The 23045-nt window shown below is 50.9% G+C and overlaps 1 protein-coding gene across 1 annotated transcript in view; it reads right to left on the reverse strand.

Moving 5' to 3' along the window:
* Window positions 1–260: 260 nt before the first annotated feature.
* WWC2 (WW and C2 domain containing 2) overlaps window positions 261–23045 on the reverse strand; it is a 125585-nt gene continuing 102800 nt past the window's right edge. The window contains exons 13-24 of the mRNA XM_006106412.3: window positions 21340–21469; window positions 20440–20523; window positions 20258–20344; window positions 18541–18733; window positions 16411–16575; window positions 12193–12314; window positions 10841–11039; window positions 8364–8528; window positions 6830–6922; window positions 5384–5626; window positions 2981–3108; window positions 261–504 (exon numbers count right to left, since the gene is read on the reverse strand). Of these exons, the coding sequence (XP_006106474.1) occupies window positions 438–504; window positions 2981–3108; window positions 5384–5626; window positions 6830–6922; window positions 8364–8528; window positions 10841–11039; window positions 12193–12314; window positions 16411–16575; window positions 18541–18733; window positions 20258–20344; window positions 20440–20523; window positions 21340–21469 (1676 nt within the window). The 3' untranslated portion in view covers window positions 261–437. The remainder of the gene's footprint in view (window positions 505–2980; window positions 3109–5383; window positions 5627–6829; window positions 6923–8363; window positions 8529–10840; window positions 11040–12192; window positions 12315–16410; window positions 16576–18540; window positions 18734–20257; window positions 20345–20439; window positions 20524–21339; window positions 21470–23045) is intronic.

Raw genomic sequence — 23045 nt, forward strand, 5'->3', positions numbered from 1 at the left:
GAACACAGCACCTGCTTCAGGTGGCCCTGGAGCTCCGCTACGAAGCTCATTCACGTTGAACTTGCTGCTCTCGAGTACAAGTCACCGCGGGCGCTCGGGCCAGCTTCCCGGCCTTCGCAGGAAAACCAGGAAGAGCAAGAGCCGCCTCGGCCGGTTCGCCAGGTCAGCCCTGGCTCCGCCCGATTCCGTTTACAACCCACTCCTGCTGTACAACATCTGGGCACCGGATGAGCCCGCTTGGTTACCTGACTTTTCTTACCTTTTTATATAAGAATTATATTCCAAGTCCTTTACAAATTAGCATGTCGAAATTCTGATGAGAAATAACAGCTCTTTGAGAGTTGACAGTTACACACCCTCCCCCCGACAGACCCACCACAGTGCTCAGTCTCTTCCTCCCTAAGGGGCCGGGGAGACACCCATTTCTGCAGGACGCGTCACACGTCGTCGGCCGGCAGCGACGGGATGCTTATCTTCGCTCGGGTGAAGTAGGCGATCTTCTCCCTAGAGTCGGGCGAGGAACAAACCCCCCTCAGTGTGGTGCTGAACACACTGCGACCAGCAGAAACAGTCATGGCCTCCTGCGGAGTCCCCTCGAGCTCTTGTCCTGAGGGAGACCTCCGCTTAAAATCAAGGGCCTCTGCCCTTCACAGCGGGTGAAGGACCCCAGCTCTGGCTCCCGTCCACCACCTGCACACCACATCCGTCACCTGCAGACCACGTCTGACCACATCCACACCCACAGACCACGTCCATCACCCACAGACCACGTCCTCACCCCCAGACCACGTCCTCACCCGCAGACCACGTCCTCACCCGCAGACACGTCCTCACCCACAGACCACGTCCATCACCCACAGACCACGTCCTCACCCCCAGACCACGTCCTCACCCGCAGACCACGTCCTCACCAGCAGACCACGTCCTCACCAGCAGACCACGTCCTCACCCGCAGACCACGTCCTCACCCGCAGACCACGTCCTCACCCCCAGACCACGTCCATCACCCACAGACCACGTCCTCACCAGCAGACCACGTCCTCACCCTCAGACCACGTCCTCACCCGCGACCACGTCCATCACCCGCGACCACGTCCTCACCCGTAGACACGTCCTCACCCCCAGACACGTCCTCACCCCAGACCACGTCCTCACCCATGACCACGTCCTCACCCTCAGACCACGTCCTCACCCGCAGACCACATCCTCACCCGTGACCACGTCCTCACCCCCAGACACGTCCATGACCACGTCCTCGCCTGCAGACACGTCCTCGCCCCCAGACCACATCCTCTCCTGCAGACCACGTCCTCTCCTGCAGACCACGTCCTCACCCGCAGACCATGTCCTCACCCCCATACACATCCATCACCCTCAGACACGTCCTCACCCACAGACACGTCCATCGCCCTCAGACCACATCCTCACCCTCAGACACGTCCTTACCCATGACCACGTCCTCACCCTCAGACCACGTCCATCACCCACAGACACGTCCTCACCCATAGACCATGTCTGTCACCCGAGACCATGACAGGGACAGTGCCTTCCTTGCTGGGTTTCCAACGTGAGGCAGTTTTAAACCATCGGGGGGCCAGCCCAGGTAGGAGTGTTTCTGAACCCGGTAGGAGAGGGTTCAGAGGCTGAAACCTGAGGGAACTTTGCAGGAACCTCAGAGAAAACTCTGTGGCACGGGGAACACTTTAAAACCAGGACGACCAGCCCGGTGAGCAGCAGGGTGCCTCGGGGAGGGGAGAAGATGGTAACGCTGTCCTGTCCTGTGCCCGGAGCAGGACCAGCTGAAACTGCCCGAGGGGGCAGCGGAGGAGGCGGCGGCTCTCCAGAGGTCAGAGAGGGGAGCAGGGAGGCTTTGGGCCTTTCTAGCTGCCAGACAGGAGCCACCTGCCCTTCCCCACAGGATCTTCCCTGGCTCGCGCCGTCCATCACGCTTACTGAGCGGGTCTCGTTCGCGGACCCACGGGAGCCGAGGGGACGAGGCACCGCCCACCCAAGAACCACACGGTCTGGATGGGGAGCAGGTGAGGGTTGGAGGCCAGAGCCGAGGTGGAAAGACCACGGAAAAGAGACAGCAAGAAAGGAAGAGTGAGAAAACGATGGAAACAGGAGCGAGAGCCATTTTGTGGTGGAAGGTGCTGGTGGTTGGCTCCATTCCATAAGAGGGAAGAGTGAGCATTGAAAAAGGCAAGTGGGTGTGGTTGGGGGTGGCTGAAGCAGAAGGGGACCCCAGAACACGGCCTGCACAGGGGCTGCTTGGCTCGCGTGGGGCATCTAGCTGCTCGCTTAGCTGCCAGTCCTGTGTGAGACCCGCACATAAAACTCCCCACTCCTCGCTTCTCGGACAAACCCAAGGCCAGGGACGCTGGCTCTTGGCTCCAAGTGCAACGGCAGCCGGGTGCAGTCGCCAGCCCACGCTCCCCACCTCACCCCCAGGCCGGCCCGTCTCACGCGTCTCCATCACCTGCCGGGGGTGTAACGGGCTTGTACGTTAAGGGCCAGGGGAGTGTTTATAAACCTCTATTTTGGGTTTTAGCAGCAGCCAGGTCGTGCGATTTCCCTGCCGGAGCACCTCCTGGTGCCCACAGCACCGAGGGCGCACAGACTCTCACGCCGAGCGGGACCCCGGGAGCACCTTCCCTGTCACGGTGCGTCTGCAGCAGCGGGGCGGGGGGAACCCGACTCTTCACCACGGAGTCTGTGGCCCAGACTCGTCTTTCAGAGTCTGAAGCCCACGCCGCCTCGGCTGCCTTTCCCTCCGGCGGGCGGACCCCGCGGGCACCGCGCCAGCTCCTCTGGCCCCGGAGGAGCAAAGGGAAACTCACCCGTCCCCCCTGGGAGGAGAGGGCTGGGCGTCTCACACCCCGACACTAAGGCCCAGGGCACTCGAGGGGGCTTCTCTGTGATTCAGACGCGTGAGGACGCCCCGACGTGAGCCACCCCCACGTGAGCCGAGGCCGGTTACCTGAAGGACTGCACCTGCCGAGGCACCTTGCGGCTCTGCTCCCGCAGCCGACACACGTCCTTGGAGACCTGCCTCAGCAGTTTCTCCGCGTTCAGGTCTTGCTTCTGCTCCTCTTTGGACTGCTCAGCCTGGCAAAGAAATAAACCCCAATCAGAGACACCCAGAGACGGCTACAGGCTTCAAGGATACAAACTAAAGCCAGCGGGCACTCGGCGGCCGACGGGGTGGAGTCTTCTCACCACCGCGGACGACACTCAAGTGCAAGACCCTGCGGAGGTGCAGCGGCCACGGATTCGGGCTTGTCCGTGGTATCACATTAAAAATGCCTTGTTTCCCAGGCAGGGTGACTGTTTAGGCAGCTGGAAAACCTCAGAACCCTCAGAAAGGAAATGAAAAACTACCCTAGCATCATGTCCAAGGAACGTCCACTGCTGACGTTCTGGGAAACATACTTTCAACCCCTTATCCACCTTTTCAACCCCTTTCTCTGTCTTAGCCATTTAAAAGCTGTTAACGGAAATAGAATTCACATTCCCAAAAGGTGACATAAGTGTACAGCTCAGAGAACTTCTACGGTCTGGACACACCCAGGCCACCCCACCGGATGGGAACCAGAACTTCCCAATTTCCTACGCTCCTCCAGGGACCAGCCGAGCGTCACCAGCACCTGACTGCGAACAGCATGGCCGCCTGGCAGGCTCTGTTTACAAAATGCGAAGATGTAAAGTCCCGCTCATGTCTAGTCGTAAAACTCGAACCCAGCTTTGCAAACCTTTGACCCATGAGGGTGAGAGACTGCAATGCTTCTTCAGGATATTAAAGTTGGTCAAGGTCAACCAACCGTTTGGAATTAGTGCTAATGTTGAATTGAAAGACTCGAGAGTGAAGACGATGATGGTTATTAAGGTCACAAACATAGGGCTAGGGCATTTCAGCCTTTAACTCAACATTGCATTTTTCAGAAAGACTGCTGTCCTAGAGGCTCCCGTCCGTGGCCCTTCCCTGCCGGGAGCGCTCCGGGGCCTGTGCTGTCAGTGCTGGGACCCCACTGCTGGCCTCTGCACCCTTGCCTGGGACGAAGTTCACCACCCACTTTCCAGACCAGGGAAATGCCACTTCCTCCAGGAAGCCTTTCTGGCTCATCTCCTATACCAAACCACAAGCCCTTCAAGGGCATGACAGTGTCTAATTACCCTGTTATCTGCTGTGGCATCTAATAGGAGACCTACCATTCAACTCCCTGCTGAACAGACATTCTCTGAGAGGGTTCTTTTTATCAGGTGGGATATAAGACAGATACATAATAGGTTTTGTTGCTTAAACTTTCTTTAAAAGTTATTGGTATCAGTTTGATCTCTGAAATTTTATCTCTGAGTTCCATCTAGAATTAGTAGTGCTAGTCAGTTAAATGACTCAAAGTTTCACTAAAGTACCATACTCTATATGATTAAGAAATCATTTTGGGCCGAAAAGAGTTTATATTATGGACAGAAGCTTCTATTAGATTTAAGGAGGCGACGAATCTATTTCAGATTTCCATCCAAAAGGGTTGAAAGAAAATAATGTTTTGGCATTTGTAATAATTCAGCTACGCGGACAATTCTATTTGTATATTATATGTTGACTAGAGGCCCGATGCATGGAATTCGTGCAAGGGGCTTGTCCCCCGCCGCCACCACGGCTTCGTCTGGAAGGACGTCTGGTCTAATTAGCATATTACACTATTATTATTATAGATGTAAACATATGCTCCTATACTAAAATATAAACTCTAATCTTGAGAGAATAAATCAATGTCATCAATATGAAGGCTCTTGAACTTTCTATTTAGGAGGGAAACTAATAGAAATTTTCCTTTAAAATACCCTATTTTTAAATCAGGGATTTTCTATGCTGTTTTATACAGCCGTTTGTAGGGGGAATGTGTGAAGGGAGAATGTGTGCAGCGTGACCTTCCCTGAAGGTAACAGAATGTGGAAACTCGGGAGCGTTAAAATTAGGGGTACATCCACGGTGATGTGGCCACGCAATTTCAAACACAGGTGACCACTGGTGTTAAAAGTTTTACTGTGTTTATCTGCCAAGTCTCATGTGGAGACGAAGGAAAACGCGGAGAAGTGAAGACCGCTGCCCTCGCTGCACGCTCCCCTGGGTCCGGAGGCCAGTGGCCCCAGAGCGGCTGCGGGATGGGGTGTGGAGCGGCGGAGGGGCGGCCCCTCTGACGGCACCGGGTGGCAGGACCACTCTCAGCTACATCCTGGGTTTAAAAAGGCCACAACAGAAAGGTGCTCCAAGCTGTTGGAAAGGGGTTTGAAGAGCCGAGCCAGCTGAGGAGGCGAGGAGGCAGCCTTGGAGGGACGCTGCCCTCCCACCCCCCAGGCGGCGCGGCGCCCGGGGCTGTACCTGCTTCTCGGCCTCGCGCAGCAGCCTCTGGAAGCGGTCGTCCTCCAGCACGCCGGGCGGGAGGTCCGTCTGCCCCTGGGCCTTCAGCTCCTCCAGCCTCTGCCGCAGGTCCCGCAGCGCCTGCAGCTCGTCGTTGAGGCGGCTCTGGCGGGTGAGCGAGGCCTGCAGGTCCAGCTCCAGGTCCAGGGACGTGCGCACCGGGCACTCCTGGGCCGCTCTTCGGAGGACGGGCTGGCAAACCGCCTGGGAGGTTGGAAAACAAACCACGAAACACCCTGAGCGCACCGCCCCTGTCACCCGCTGCCCCTGCTTCCTGGCACCGGGGGTGGCAGCTCCTGGCTCCCAGGGGAGGCCTCGCCCGCCGAGTGACGAGCCCTGGCCAGTGACGGTCAGCGGCAGTGCCGTGTGTCACTCCAGGCGGAAGCTTTCAACACCAGTGTCAGTCTGCACGCTTCTTGCACCCGCTGCATCCGAGACGGGTCCTGAGGGAGGACACAGCAGCAGGATACCCAGCCAAACAGCATGAGCAAGTGCTGAGCAAGAAGCAAACCTTCACTGTTCCAGCCTGAGACTTTCCCGTTATCACCATAGAGAGCCTCCTCGGCCTGGCCACTCGGCTGCACGAAGGCCGCCCTCTGGGAAAACCAATGAGTGTGCGGAACCTAAAGTCCTTCATTTCAGGACACACACTCTCCCCGCGCTCACACCTTTTGCCTCATGCCTGTGAGTGCCGGCTGGAAGGCCGCGGTCGGCGGGGCTCAGATCTGATCCCTCCTCTAAGCAACGCTTCAATCCTGGCCCCTTCCTCCGTTTCCCATCATCTCATATCAGCTCTCACCCCCGCATCTCGGCTGTTCTTCCTGCAGCCAGTCTTATTGGTTTATCAATAAAAAACCTGAATATGTATGAATGAATGTCCGCTGGGGTCTGTGGGCAAAACCCTAGGGAGAGGACACAGTGTGTGACCTTGAGGAGGAGTTAGAGGACATGGGGGTCTGTGAGGTGGGGATCCTGTGCCACAGGACTCAGGGGAGGGGAGGGCAGTGTGTGACCTTGAGGAGGAGTTAGAGGCTGGAGGAGACTGTGAGGTGGGACCGTTGTGCCACAGGACTCAGGGGAGGGCGGTCGCTCAGCCTGGGCCGGACTGGCCTGGGGACAGGACTTCAAAGGAGGCTGGGCGAGACCATACGCAGGGGAACAGGAGGGCACTTCCTGCCTACAGAGCTGGCAGCGGGAATGGAAAATAGGAGATTACTAATAGAAGCTGGACTATTTGACAGAAGAGAGAAGGGACTGAAACTTGAACCTCCTAGCGTGAAGGTCTGGAACATGTGCATCCCTGTCATCACAGCGGCTTCACTCAAGAGCCTAAGAGCCAGTCGGCGCGGACGCGGCAGCCAGGACTCCGGGTGGGGTAGGACCGGGCGGTGCTGACGGAACACGTACCCTTTTGACCCTCAAACTGCGCCGCTCAGTGGAGTTTCTCACAAACAGAGACTTTTTAGCCAGGGTTGAGCTGTCACTGTCACTGCGATTTAACTGGAATAAAGGATTAAAAAAAGAAAGAAAATCACTGCATAACAGAGCCGACAAAGGGATGGTGATAACAGCTTATCTCTTACAGAAAATCCTCCCCAAACACGCTTTGCCCTGTGCCGTTTTTTCCTTAAATGACTTAATCTTTGGGAATAATTTAAACAAGTGCCTTCTGGTGGCAGTTATCAGAAGTCATGGTTAAGATAATTGCACAGACTCTGACAGAAAATGATCCTTTTTGTTTTCAGCGAATATGCAACATTTATTTAATTTTATTTATTTTCCCCCCCAACATTTATTTAATTTTATTTTAAAAAATTGATTTCTGAGAGGAAGGAGATGGAGAGACAGAAACATCAATGATGAGGGAGAATCATTGATCGGCTGCCTCCTGCATGTCCCCCTACTGGGAATCAAGCCCACAACCCAGGCATGTGCCCTTGACCAGAATCGAACCTGGGACCCTTCAGTCTGCAGGCTGACGCTCTATCCACTGACCCAAACTGGCTAGGGCCCACAACATTTATTTTTAAAAGAAAAGCTGATGTACAGGTTGGCGTTGAGACACAGTTTGCACAACCTAGACAACTCTTAGCCCAGTCAGCCCATTCGCTCCCCCTCGCCGGCACCAGGGAGTTGCTGAAATGTCACCTCATCAGTGAGCCCACTCGAACCTACTTAAACCTGCGCCCCTCGCCTCAGCATCCCAGCCCCTCGCCTTCACAGCCCTGTCCCCATCCCAGACACATCGTGTCCACTGCTCATCGCTGGGCTCGGCCCACAAGAACGCAGCTCTGCAAGGGCAGAGCTTGGGTCCCTGGTTCAGACAGATCCCAAGGAGCTAGAAACATGCTTAACAGCAGGTGCTAATAAACACATTTGTTGAGTCAAACAAATACATTATAACAGCACTTTCCACCCGATTTTATAATACTGAACCTATATTACTAGAAGCCATAAATTCTACTGGAACTAGAGGTGGGTAAACTGGTATAAGTCCCACAACATTCGCCACAGAACTGTGAACCTGATTCGGTGCCTAGCGCCATCACTAAAAGATGACTTGGTTCTAAAACCCAATTCACAGTTTTTGGTCCAGCAGGACCAACGTGGTGTGTAACGTGCACAGAGGTCTACAAAAGATAACCCTCAGATCACCTGCAGTTTCTAAATACAGACCCAAGTCCAAGTGTACTCAGTAGCCAGGTCTGCAACTTCACATATTTGCCAAATAAATGGCCCTAGAGCCAATGAGGCATTAAATTTAGGAAAGGGGGGGACCCCAAAACCAAACTAAAACGAACCACAAGAGTGTGATATTTATGAGTATTTTATGAAAGCACTCCTAGCGGTTCCTATCTGTGGTCGGAGTTTGAGATGCCCACCACATGTGCATGTCCCGGGCATGTACCATGTTCCGCCCTGGGCAGGGCCTGGTCCTTACCCGGCAGATGTACTGGCTGCGCTCCCCGGGCGAGAAGGTCTGCGAGCGCACGATCACGCTGCTCCTCACCAGGGGGCGCTGCCGCGCGCTCAGCCCGCTGTGCTCTTTGGGCCGAACCGCCAGGCCGGCGTCCTCGGCCTCCTCTGTGTTTGTCTCCTTATCAACCTGCAATGGAAGGCCTTCGTCAGGAGCTGACACACGTGGGCTCATTTATGCCCCGTTCTTCTAAGGACAAAAGAAAGACCTAACCTAACACCACAGACCCATCCAGCACCAGGGCCTCTTCTGAGAGAGGGGCCTCGTGACTCCTGAAGGGACCCCAGGAGACGACCACGGAGGGGGTGGGTAGGGTGATCTCTGTCCTAACAGATTAGGCCTAAAGAATGAAGGTTTCCGTTGACAGAGGTAAACGGGCTCTATGAACAATCTTATCTGGACATGCCTCATCATTAAATAGCATTCAACGGATGAGTGCTTTTTCCAGAATAAAGGATAAAGGTAATTAAACAAGAAAATGAAATCTACTGCAAAGTTATAGGCTTACGTGGACTATGCAGCTATACGTACCCACCCATATGAAGTTTTCAGCCAGGGAACATGCGGTATTGCTTTTCTCAGGAATAAGGAATTGTCTAAGCTTGTTATAACATCCCAAGTTTGCCGGCACCCTCAAAGCTTGAACATAATGTCCCCTCAATGTGTCTGCCACTGAACTAGCCTGAGCCTGGACTGGGTCATCTGCCACCTCCAATCAGAACACCCTCTAACAGGCGTGAACTTTAAATGTTTACTGCATGTTTGAAGTGGAAATAAACTTACAACATTTATGAAACTTAATGCAATTAAGTAATCATCCTGGTGTCACCCAGGAAATTCTGAAAATGCTTTTAAGAAACACTCACAGAGCAGTCACCAGATCTAAGTACCACTATTTACCTTCTCCTATAAAAGCTAAGTGGGGAATGAATATTTGGGGCCCATTTACCAGGTGTACCAGTTAATAATGCGGATTTTTTTCAATAGATGGAGTTTCACATATGTTTATATGCGATTTGATATGTATGCTATTTTGTTGTATTGACAGCACGCTTCAAAACTTCATATGTCAAATTTTCTGAAGGCGTTAACATCATAGATATTTTTACGCTTAAAAATGTCAAATTTCGCAGAATGCCGACCTTGAGGGGATTAGGGGGAAAAAATGTCAAATTTCGTGCCAAAAAAAGAGCATTTGCGGGAAGTTTTAATTCATTACTTTATTTTGAAGAAAAGTGCTGCTGAAAGTTATCGTATACTTTGGGAAACTTATGGTGAACATGCTCCATCTCAAGATACCAGTGAACACTGGTTTAAACGCTTTAAAAGTGATGATTTCGATGTGAAAGACAAATAATATCCAGGTCTACCAAAAAAGTTTGAAGACCAACAATTACAAGCATTATTGGATGAAGATGCATGTCAAACTCAAAAACAACTTGCAGAAAGATTAAATGTTGCTTAGCAAACGATTTCCGATCGTTTATAAGCAATGGGAAAGATTTTAAAAGAAGGAAAATGGGTGCCACATCAACTGAACGAAAGAAAAATGGAAAACCGAAAAGTCATCATTAAAATTTTGCTTCAACAGCATGAAAGTCTTTTTTGCACTGAATTGTGACTGGTGATGAAAAGTGGATTTATTTTGAGAATCCCAAACGCACAAAATCATGGGTTGATCCAGGTCAACCGTCAACATCGACTGCAAGGCCAAATCGCTTTGGAAAGAAGACAATGCTCTGCGTTTGGTGGGATCAGGAAGGTGTGGTGTATTATGAGCTTTTAAAACCAGGTGAAACCGTTAATACGGATCGCTACCGACAACAAATAATCAATTTGAACCATGCTTTGATCGTGAAATGACCAGAATGTGCCAGAAGACATGGCAAAATAATTTTGCTTCATGATAACGCACCATCACACACTTCAAAACCAGTTAAAGACACGTTTAAAGATCTTGCCTGGGAAGTATTAACCCACCCGCCGTATTCACCAGACCTTGCTCCTTCAGATTACCACTTGTTCCGATCGATGGCACACGCACTTTCTGAGCAGCACTTCAAAACGTACGAAGAAGTGGGAAATTGGGTCTCTGAATGGTTTGCCTCAAAACAAGAAAAGTTCTATTGGGATAGTATTCACAAATTACCTGAAAGATGGGGGAAATATGTAGCTAGCAATGGACATTACTTTGAATAAAGCACTTTTGATGTTTCTCTTGAAATTATCGTGTTTTCTTTGATTACAAAATCCGCGTTATTAACCGGTACACCTGGTACAATTTTAAAGCATTTACGATGCTTCTGATAGCCGACTCCATCGATGCCTATGGCGATCAGCTTCTGCAAAGTCTTGGTGTGGTTATACCCGAAGAGACAAACTCAGCCGACAGGGTGCCTATAAGAGCCCTGCCTGGGGACAGTGCAGCTGGAAGTACTCACCAGGGTGGGCATTCCCGGAGGGGGCTGGCTGCCAGGGCTGTTGGCACAGCTGTTTCCTCCCCTCCTCGTGTCTTCAGCTGTCTCGGGCACACTCGGGCATGAGCTTAGGTCTCCCATTCGCCTGCTGTCCCCGGGCAATGCCATGTCGGCCTCTTCCTCAGCCACCACTTCGTCAGAGGCCTCTCTCAGCATCGCCAACCTTCGGAGAAACGAAGCGAGACACACTCTAAGTCCAGCCAGCGTGTCCCAGCACAGTGCATCCTGGGACCTCCACCTGGTACCAGGGCAGGGAACCGTGGACACACATCACAATCCAAGCCCTGTTTACTAAATGATCATGAAAAATAAAGTTCTCTCCAGCAACCGACAGCAAAGTCACCATAGTTAGGTATGAAAATGCCAAACTCATGCAATTTGACCTAATTCCTACAGATTAAGATAGAAATATACTGAAAATCAAATATTAAGGTTAGCCCCGCCGTTTAAAATACTGTCACTCCCTAGAATATAACTTGGTGTTAGTTGTCCGTGTCTTATAAAAAATTTTTAAAATATAGTTCTATTCATTTCAGAGAGGAAGGGAGAGGGAGAGAGAGATAGAAACATCAATGATGAGAGAGAATCGTTAATTGGCTGCCTCCTGCACACCCCACACTGGGGATCAAACCCACAACCCAGACATGTGCCCTGACCGGGAATCGAACCGTGACCTCCAGGTTCTTAGGTCGACGCTCAACCACTGAGCCATGCTGGCTGGGCCATGTCTTGTAAACTTAACTGTAGAATGGAACAGAGTGACTCTCTGCTAAGCGTGGATAAAGACATGAGGAGTAAAAATACCCATGATCCCCTGAGCTCAGGGTCCACAGGGGCAGAAGCCGTGGGAAGGGAGTTTTACTATTGAAATAACAGAAGACCCTTCAAGCCGTGTGACCTTGTCGTCAACAAAAGCCATGGCATGGGTTTCGGTGCTGTGATAAGTGGGGGCTTCACAACATATGTGTTCTGTACAAACTCTACTGACACCCCTGAGGGCTCCCAGATTGGACAGGGTGGAGGCTGGCTGAGGGACCCCCCCTCCCCCAGGGCACGAATTTCACGCACCGGGCTTCTAGTTATACATAAAAATTAAAATTTTTTATATATAATTGATTGGCTGCCTCCTCCTGCACGCCCCCTCCTGGGGATCGAACCTGCAACCCGGCCATGTGCCCTGATCAGTAGAACCATGACCTCCTGGTTCCTAGGTCGACGCTCAACCACTGAGCCACAGGCCGGGCTGAAAGTTTCTTATGAGAAACGGAGCGCATCCTCCTTGAGCTCCCAACAGCAAAAGGAGGGGGAGGCCTTACCAGTCTCCATCTGGACCCCTTTGCTCCTCTCCCGGCCCCGGTTCTTCTTCTTCTTGTGCTAATTCTTGTTCCACGGCCAGCAGCTCCGCCGATGTTCTTGCGAGTAAGGCTGACACTGCATCCTGGGGAGAGCGGAACAGATGGCATGAACAGGTGCCCTTCCAGAAATAAGTGAGCTACTCATCAGGTGGGACTTCCAGTTGTGAAAAGGAAGCCGGACTAGACCCAGTTCTCCTGCTGAGACTATGAAAGACGAACAGAATAAAACCAACAGAAACTCCAGGTGTTTCTATGCAATGAAGAGCCACAAAGGCTCTGGGTACCAGAGGGCCAAGGCCCTGGCCGAGGGAACTGCAGGCAGACGACCGACCACCACTGCACTCTTCTCCCAGAGGGGGCGGGCGGGGGGGGGGCACATGCCAATTCTGGTGGGAGGCCCTCAGACCAACAGACGGTGCTGCCAGCAAGCAAGGGACCGGCGAAAGCGACTCTAAAGTGACTCCCACAGAGGCACCTGCCATTCCTAAGCTGCCATCGTGCAAGCAAGGAGCTGAGAAACAAAGCAACGTGTAGCCGGCTGGAGGCATTCCAGTCGTCTCGCCTTCCTAGGGGAGAAAAGCTGGAATTCAGGGCCCCCAGTTGTGAGCTGCCTTCCAGGAGAGGAGCACACCCTCTCCAGAGGAGGCCTGCAGCCAGAGCCTCTGCACTTTCAGACGTAACTCCCAGCATTCCACTGACAACAGACCCAGTGACCGAGGCCGAGATAAACAACAGACAAAAGAGGCAGACTCGCCCTAACAGGTTTGGCTCAGTGGACAGAGCATCAGCCTGCGGACTCACAGGTCCCAGGTTCGATTCTAGTCAGGGGCATGTACCTTGTTGCAGGCACATACCCAGTAGGGAGTGTGCAGGAGGCAGCTGATCGATGTTTCTCTCTCATCGATGTTTTTAACTCTCTATCCCTCTCCCTCCCTCTCTGTAAAAAATCAATAAAATATATTTAAAAGAGGCAGACTCACCAGTGACCTATGCACTGCAGTTACTTAGAGAAGAAATTTATAATTTTACAGTTAATATATTTAAGAAAACGGATAAAATGATGGAGAATTTCACTAGAATAAACACACACACAAATCATATTAGCACATCAGAGTAAACTGCTGGAAAAAAAAACCACACCTAAATCTAATAACATATAAAAAGGATTATACACCATGACCAAGTGGGGATGTATCCTAGGAATGCAAGATTGGCTTAATATCTGAAAATCAATAAACCATATGAATAGAATACAGGACAGAAACCACATGATCATCTCAATAAATGCTGAAAAGCTCCTGTCCAATCCAATAACCTATAATGATAAAGACACTCAGCAAACCAGGAGGAGGGCTTCCTCAGTGTGAGGAAGGACATCTACAAAAACCCACAGCAAAAGTCACACTCAGCGGCGAGAGACTGAAACTTCCCCGAAGGTCAGGCACAGGACAAGGAGGCCTGCGCTCACCACTTCTTCCCATACCGCCCTGGGAGCTCCAGCCAGGGAGACTAGGCAAGAGTCAGAAACACAAAGTAGCTGGAAAGGAAGAAGTAAACTAACCCTGTTTTCGGAAGGTATAATCTTATACATAGAAAATCCTAGGGAATCCACTAAAAAAAACTATTAGTACTAATAAATGAGTTCAGCAAGATTGCAGGATACAAGATAAACAGACAAAAATTAATTACGCAATGAATAATCTGAATATGTAATTAAGAAAACAGTTCTATTTACAAGAGCATCAAAAAGAATAACATTAACAAAAGAAGCATAAACTTGGTCTCTGACAAATACAAAACAGTGTTGAAAGAAATTAAGGAAGACCTAAATAGGTGGGAAGACATCCTGTCCTCATGGACCAGAAGACTAACACCGTTAAGGCAACAATGCCCCCAACTGACCTACTGACTCAATGTAGTCTCTATCAAAACCCTATTTTTTTGTGTGTGTGGAAATTGATAAACTGGTGCTAAAATTCATATGGAAATGCAAGGGACCCTGAACAGCCCAAACCATCTTGAAAAAGGAAAACAAAGTTTGATGACTCATACTTTCTGATTTCAAAATAACTATAAACTACAGTAATCAAAGTAGTGTGGTGCTGGCCCAAGTACAGACATGTAGGTTAGTGGAACAGAATTTAGAGTCCTGTAATGTAAATGCTCACACTTGTGGTCAATCGATTTTGGGCAAGATAATTCAATGGGAGAAAGAGTAGTTTTTTTAAATAAATAGTGTTGGGACAACTGCATGCCCACATACAAAAAGAATGAACTTGGACCCATTCGTTACATCACACATAAAAAAACAAATGAAGCAGAGGCCTAAAAATAAAACTGAACTTTAAAACTCTCAGGAGAAAACACAGGAGTAAATCTTTGTGATGTTTAGTTTGGCAAAGCCTTCTTAGATGTGACATCAACAACATAAGCAATGAAAGAAAAAATACACAATTTGATTTTTATCACAATTTAAAACTTTACTGCAAATAAAACCATCAAGAAAATGAAACGATAACCCAAAGCATGAGAGAAAATATTTGCAATCATTTACTGGATAAGAGACTTCTATCAAGAATATATGAGGAACTCCCATAACTCAATAATAAAAAGATAAATAACCCATTTAAAAAGCAAACAAAGGATCTGAATAGACAGTTCTAAAAAAAAAAAAAAGATATACTAATGACCAGCCCATGAAAATATGCCCCACATCTTAGTCATTAGGGAAATGAGAATGAACCCAGAGAAACCCCTTCCTCCCCACTAGCCTGGCTGGAGTGAAAAAGACAGATTAACCCATGGGCGAGGGTTGGGAAACGGACCTCAGACGGTCTGGCGAGAATATAAAATGGCGCAGCCACTTTGGGAAACAGTTTGGCAGCTCCTCAATATGTGAAACCTAGAATCATGTTCAACATTTGACCCAACCATTCCACTCCTAGGTATGTCCCCGAGATAAATGAAGACACATGTCCCATATAAGTTTATACAAACGTTCATAGCAGCGTTATTAATAAGAGTAAAACAATATCAACAGCCCAAATGGCCATGAGCTGATGAACAGATACATAAAAGGTGGTATATCCCTACAGTGGAATATTACTTGGAAATAACAAGGCACTAATACATGTTACTATATGGGTATATCTTGAAAACAGTATGCTAAGTGAAAGAAGACAGCCACAAGAGAGTAAGTATTGCATTACTCCATTTGTATGAAATGCCCACAATTAACTAATTTATAGACAGAAGGAAGATGAATGGTTGTCTTGGGTGCAGGGGTCAGAACTGGGAGTGCCTGTAAGCTAAAGGCTACGCGCTCCCTTTTGGGAGGATGCGATGTTCTAATGTTAGACGTGGTGAGGGTTGCACACGGCTGTGAATCAACTAAAAACTACTGAACTGTGTGGTCCAGATGGGGAACCGTCCACTTTAAAGGGGTGGACTGTATGGCATGTGAATTACACGGCATAAAGCTTATGAAGAAGCTTGCACACGGGGACGTGATGGAAGCACTCTGAACGCCTGAGTGTCGACCACGAAGCTGGTGTGTCACGTGGGCTCTCCCACACGCCGTCTCCCTCCGCCCACCACAGTGCCCATGGGGTCAGCGCAGATGACCAGCTGAGCCCTGTTGCTTTAATCATCTGACTCACGCTGTAAGGTCTTCCCTCACAGACAGTCTATAAACGTGACTCAGCAGCAGCACCCACAGATGCCAGATCGGTGACGAGCCCCTTAGTCAATTCTGTGAAGTAGTGATGTGAAGTAGTGAAGCGTGACTGTTGGTTACAACACACTTTGTAATAGAAAATATTTGTGGAGCTTGATGTTACAACTAAGGTTATATTTTAACCTCTGCAAAAAATGTAACAGTTTCAAGTGTATAACTTGACAATGAACACCACGTGTAAAAATATAAACTTAAGTCAAAAGGTTGTTCATGTCACCCAAAACAACGCGCCTCCACGTCAGGCTATGTTTATGGGAGGAAGTGTGAGCAGAAACAAGCGATTCTTTATCAACTTGAAACAGTGGGAAATTATCTTTCCTTCCTCTTAGGAGGCGGGAGGAAGGGAGGATAGCGAGAGTGAATGAAGCACGTTGGCATCACGGCCTTCTATCCCGTGTTAGTTTATTAAACCGCAATGACCTTCTTCTCTCATTTTGACTCACCAGGTCTATGGGCTCCACCAGTGGCTGGTTTGGTTGGAATACTGAATCCTCGTGTTCTTCTTCATTCGTTTTAGAGGGCATTTGCTTAGAAGGAAGCAGATTATACCACAGAGTGAAAATCTCATTGGAAAACGGCAAATCGGCCAGACTGATCTGAGTTCCAGCCTGTGGGAGGCGAGAGAAAGAAAAGAGAGGAGATAGAATGTTTAAATCCACATCTGCTCCTGATATAATTAAGATTATAGGGCAAGCTTGTTTTAGGGTTAAAAAAAAGCAATATTCATGATATAAAGCATTACATTTTTTTAAAAACCTTTAGATGTCTTATGTTTTCAGGTGTGAATGAATAAGAAATGATCCCAATCTAAAAGCCAACTCTGGCCCAGCCAGTGTGGCTCAGTGGTTGAGCGTCAACCTATGAACCAGAAGGTCACTGGTTTGATTCTCTGTTAGGGCACACACCTGGGTTGTGGACTTGATCCCCAGTGTGGGGTGTGCACGAGGCAGCCGATCAATGATTCTCCCTCATCACTGATGTTTCTATCTCTCTCTCCCTCTCCCTTCCTCTCTGATATCAATTAAAAAATATTAAAAAAACAAAAGCCAATTATGGGATTGTTTTGTGTGATACTGTTTTGCCACAACCTAATGACTAAGCATGCAACATTTTGTAAGTGTGAAATTTTTTTTTAAAGTTTAAAAATACAAATACAAATGACTACGTATAAACCATAATACATCGTATGTTATGAGTGATCTGATTATTATTTACAAAAGTCCATTATCTACTGAAAAAGGTAAAAACAAACAAAAAAACTCCATGGTGATTCTTAAATGAGAAATTAGAAAAATTTTTCTTTAAGTTAGACTATAAAAAAAATAGGTTAACAGTTTTAATATTTCACCAAATCACACTTTCAGCCAGGATCTAAATTAAACTGTATCATTTTATAAGAAGATCACTTAACATATTTATTAACTTTATGGAGCTCCTAACACATATATTTATACTAAGCCTTTCTGACAGCCTACTTAGCCTATCTTTGCTTCTTGCTTTTTAAAATTTTTTCGTTAATCCTCGCCCGAGGATATTTTTTCATTGATATTTTAGAGAGAGTGGGAGGGAGGGGGAGAGACAGAGAGAGAGAAACATGGATGTGAGAGAGGCACATGGATTGGTTGCCTCCTGAACACGCCCCAACCAGGGCAGGGATGGAGCCTGCAACTGAGGTATGTGCCCTGGACCAGAATTGAACCCTGGATCCTTCGTTCTGTGGGCCAACGCTCTCTCCACTGAGCAAACCAGCCAGGGCATCTCTGCTTCTTTCTAACTGTCTCCACTGTCAGAGAGTACCAGGCATTTTTATATACAGACAAAATATGAGTAAGAGATCTTTCACTCTTTTCAGCTTTGTGCGTGGGGACAGGCGTTTGTGTCTCCCCTGCACCGCGGGAAAGGCTCGGCGAGAGACCCACCGTTCACTAGCGCATTGGAGCACCGTATTTTACTCGTATGGAATGGTTTTCTGGTGCGATGCACAACAGTGTGTTAAAGTCACTGTCAGTTGTACGAAGTCTTCTGCTTTAGCATTTAAATATCATATTGCCCTAACATCGCACATGTCTTCCTGATGCTCCGCTACCAAGGCTGGGAGAGTGAACTGACACAGGGACTCTATACTCAGTGTCTTGCTCAATTTACGTTTGTGACAGTGAATTGTGTGTGGGGTTATTTGGTGGCTGTACATTACCTCTCTCTGTGGTTCTTTATTGAAAATAGAGGCGACTATACCTTTTTTATACAAGTGATGAGGATTTCCTGAGATATTATGTACAGGGCACCCAGCACAGACTCGTACTGAGTAACAAGCTCCCAGGTGACAGACAGACAGAGGTCAGAGGGTAGGAAGGGAAAGCAGCCTTTACAGAGTCACCACGCAGAAGCAGAGGTCAAAGGTCTGGAATAAGAACGAAAACCTGAGATCACTCCTTCACATGGAAGCTGAGACAGCCACTGGGTGTGTCAGAGGCCCTGGGCGGGTGTGTGGTGACGTCGGGGTGGCACAAAGCAACTAGAAACCCTGGGGGTGTCCGGGCGAGGGTCCCAGGGGCGGGACCGGGGCCACCCACCAGGCACTCCTCCTCGCGGTGTGCGCGGGCGCAGCACAGGTCCACGCGCAGCGTCTTCTGCTGCAAGGCCGCCTGCGAGATGGCCACTCGGAACATGTCACTGAACAGAAGGGGTTCCGTGGCCGGGTGCACCTTTGTTCGAAACAGACAGCTGACGTCCGTGGAGGAGGGGAGCAGAGCAACCCTGAAATACCTGCAGAGACGAGAGAGCAGACGACTTCAGGGCCCTGCAGCCTGCCCACCCATTCACCCGTGCCACCAGTGCCCAGCATGGGGCCCTAGCCTGCCACGCCCCCGGGGCCCAGCCCACCACACCCCACAGGCCACAGCCTGACACGTCCCATAGGGCACAGCCTGACATGCCCCACAGGCCCCAGCCAGCCACGCCCCCAGGCCACAGCCAGGGCACGTGGCAGGAAGGCGAAGGCAGACAACACCATGGGACAGACGTGCTGAACGCCCCACCTGCTCATGTACAGCCAGCTCCACTGTAAGTGAGTTCTGAGCCTGGGGAGGGAGGGACCCACTAGGTGACATGGTCCCAAGAGCCTCACCCTGAGTCCTTAATGAGAGACGGCGGTGAGCACGTCCCCGGAATGCAACACATTGTCCTGCCAGAGGAGCAGGGCCGAGGAGCATTCTGGGACAAAGCTTAAAACAGATGGACTTCCACAGCCCAGTCTAGCATCTCAGAAGCATCAGAATGACAACCTGTGTTAGACTCCATGCTTTGCAAAATTCAGAAGTTAGAGAGAAACAACTTGTAATACTACCTTAAAGTAAAGTTCCTGAGCGCACATTCTATGAGGACTCACAACTCTTGGAAACTGCACGAGATGCTTCCTTTTAAATCCCAGGAAGAGAACATCCACTGAGCCCCTCCCCGCCCACGGCCAGGCCTGTGGGAGGCGTGTTCTAGGAGATGCCTCTCCATGACACACTCTGCAAACGCACACGCGGACTGAGGAAGGCACAGCGGCTGTGTGTTATGTCCACACTGACCGTGGAGCTTCAGCACTAGAACCTGCTGGGCCCGGGGCTGCGGCTGAGGCTGGGGTCAGCAGCATCTTCCCCTGCCTCCGGGGACCAGCACGAAGAGAGCTGGGGGGAGGGGAGGGCTGCTCCTTCTCCAGACCTCAGTGCTATGCACCAGCGGCCTCAGAACCACTACGCAACCCTAAACGTTCCCGTGGAAACAGGTTCTTCGTGGTTTAGAGCGAATGGCACAGGGAAAGGAGGGGGTGCTTTCCTCTCGCCTGCAGGGCTCCCCTCCAGCCTGTGGCCAGGAGCCCCCAAAGGCACACTCCGCAGGCGGTAACTCGCAATCAACAGTGAGTTCTGAGTTGGAGGAAAAGCAGCTGTTTTAAGGCCATGTCATCCTGGTCCCCGTCTTTGCAGGCCATTTTCTGGGGCTCGAGGTCAAGGCTGAGCATCGCAGTCCCTGCCACACGTGGCCCAGCGTTTTACAGAGTTTTCTGCTTGAAAAGTGAGATAAAAAGTCCTGGTTCCTGTTCTTAATAATGAATCGGCTGAACAACAATCAAAACCCCAAATGCTTCTTTACATTCCCCCTTCCTCTGGTCTATCTGCTGCTGGAAGGTCCGGCGCCCGGCGCCGTGTCTGCACGCGTCTGCCGGAGGGACCGCTTGGTGACAGTGCAAATGTCCCCTGTGGACGGTTTTGATGGCCGCCATTTGCTCCTCACTGGTTTACTTACACTTTTGAAGTATGAGGTATCAGGAAGGCATGGAGATTCCGGAGTTGTGCTATAATCACCATGAAACTGGCCCTTTTCGCATCGTATCTGTGGGAAGAGAAGCTGATGAAGCGAGGAGAGCGCCCAGGCCGGTGGTCCCCGCACTGAATTCTAGGCCCGTCCCTACCCGTGCACAGCTTTACCTGAGCCCGATCTGCACCTGCGCCGTCTCCATGACGACACCAGCATCCTCTTCACCGTAGGCAACGTCTCCTACTTCACTGGGTCTGGGAACCGGAGACAGGGGCGCAGGAGAGCGGCTCATTAATGGGGAGCTCGATGGTATGGTTACCATCTGCCACTGGACCAACTTGAGTGAAAACCTCAATTCCCAGCACCCGGGGACGCTCAGGCAGCTCTCCCTCATCTTGTCAGGAGGGTCTGTCTCCGACCCTTTAGGGCAGCGGTTCTCAACCTGTTGGTCGTGACCCCTTTGGGGGTCGAACGACCCTTTCACAGGGGTCGCCTAAGACCATCGGAAAACACATATATAATTACATATTGTTTTTGTGATTGATCACTATGCTTTAATTATGTTCAATTTGTAACAATGAAATTGGGGGTCACCACAACATGAGGAACTGTATTAAAGGGTCGCGGCATTAGGAAGGTTGAGAACCACTGCTTTAGAGGAACGACTTTCTGGTGCCTCCGTGGGGTACACTGCACCCCTGCACACATTCCCAGCTCCCAAAACCTACTCGGGAGCTGATGGCTACGCAGGTGGCCAGCCCCTCCAGCATTCTCATCCAAGTCTGGTAAGTCTCAAGGAGACGTGTCTGAGGAAGGACAGCCCCTGCTTGTCCCTCCCTGTGACATGCATGTCTGTCCTGTGACATGCTGTCCCTCCCTGTGACATGCATGTCTGTTCCTGTGACATGCTGTCCCTCCCTGGCTGACATGCATGTCTGTTCCTGTGACATGTGTCCCTCCCTGGCTGACATGCTGTCCCTTCCTGGCTGAAATGCGTGTCTGTCCCTGGCTGCGGACCATCTTTGACAGACTGACATGTGCAGGCACACGTTTCCTCAGTGCTGCCTTACTGTTTCACGAAGCCTTCATAGACGCCGCTGTCTCCCGCCACCGACTCGTCCGACACGGCCGCCGACACGCACGCCATCCTCTCCCCGAGCAAGTGCGCGCCTCTCCTTTTGGGGGCCGCCTTTTCCACGTCTGAGGGGAGAGGGCACTCATGAGGTTTCTGATCAGGACACATTAAGTGTAAAATACGCACACGGTGTGGTTCTGAGATCCAAACTGAACCCCCCCAGAAGCAAGGAGGTGACCATTCACACCAGCGGGCGTGGTGGCCCGAGGCTCCGTGACTGACACGGTCCCGGGACAGTCCCTGGCCTGAGTCTGATGAAGAAGTGGCTTTCCTTTGTCCAGAACCAGTCTGAGGCGTGAACTGCACACTGCGCACTGCCCTCGCGTCTGGTGTAGGCGTTCACCGCAGGAACCACGCGCGTGGGGGTGGGGGGATCCACCCGCCCCCCAGCATCAGAGACCGAGCGCCCAGCGCCCGGCAGGAAAGGACCCCTGGCTCCCCCTGTCCACACACATGGCCTACATCTCCCACGGCTCCCCCTGTCCACACGCATGGCCTACATCTCCGTAGAGGTCAGAGAGGGAAAGTCCTCCACATAGAGAATTGCTCATCAGCTAATGTCATTTTTTTTTTTTTAAATAAAACCTTTGTGCTCCTGAGTCTTTGGCACCAAGGACCACTTGCCGCTGATCTCTACCTCCTGGCCCTGGTGTGCTCCCGCTTCTGCGTCCTGACTGTACATCTCAGAAAGAGGTTAGGGGTTACGGCTTCAGGTGACGCGCTGATGGCTGGCGGTGGGACTGCTTCCCCTCTGGAGGACGGAGTGCCTTCTCTCCGCTCACCCTCCACGGGAGGGGTGAGGGTGACACATGGCTTATCGATCAGTCCCAGGAGCAACCGGGCGGCCTGACACCGACTCTGACATGAGAGAGCTGCCCATAAAGGACGGGGACTTATTTCAGCTTCCTGTCTGTCCCCAGCCAGGGACTGCTGGGAGCAGAGTGAGTATAAAAGGAACCCGGCTGCACCCGCAGGAGACTCCAGGGCACGGAGGGGGCAGACACCGTCCCTGGCTGAGCCGCCCGCCCCACACAAAGGTCAGACACGTCCAAGAAGTGGAAGGCCCTTCGTCCACGCACAGAAGAGCGGCACAAAGCACCTGCTTCTCCCTCTCCTCTCGTGATGCCAGAGGTTTGTGGTAGGACCAGGGCTGGCAGAGGATGACCCCTCTCGCCACATGTCATCATAATTCCCATAAACCAGTGCGGGTACAGCCCGCCCGCTGGATGCCTCATGGACACGCATCCTCCTCCAGGCCCTCAGGAGTAGGGACGCACCTTCCCCCTTTCCCAGGAGGAACAACCCTGGGGAGACGGGGTGCCCTGCTGGCCAGTACACGCCAGCCAGCGGGGCAGCCACCATGCGAGCAGGTGAGGCTGGCTCCAGGGGGAGCCCCTGGCACCCCGGGCTTTGCGCTTTGGAGCCACTGTGGGAGCCCCACTCCTGCGCTATTTCCTTGTGGCTGATTATTTCAGAAAAGTGTGACTTGGGCTCTGGCACTGGCCAGGCAGCAGCACATGAGCCACACAGATTCTCCTGTGCCCGCCTCTGCCCCCGCCCCAGGCCCCGGGCGGGCGGGGTCTCCGTCTTCAGGGATGGAAACCACGCAAACAAGATGGATTCTCCTATCTCCTTAAACAT

The sequence above is a fragment of the Myotis lucifugus genome, unplaced genomic scaffold, assembly GCF_000147115.1.
Source record: "Myotis lucifugus unplaced genomic scaffold, Myoluc2.0 scaffold_821, whole genome shotgun sequence".
NCBI lineage: Eukaryota > Metazoa > Chordata > Mammalia > Chiroptera > Vespertilionidae > Myotis > Myotis lucifugus.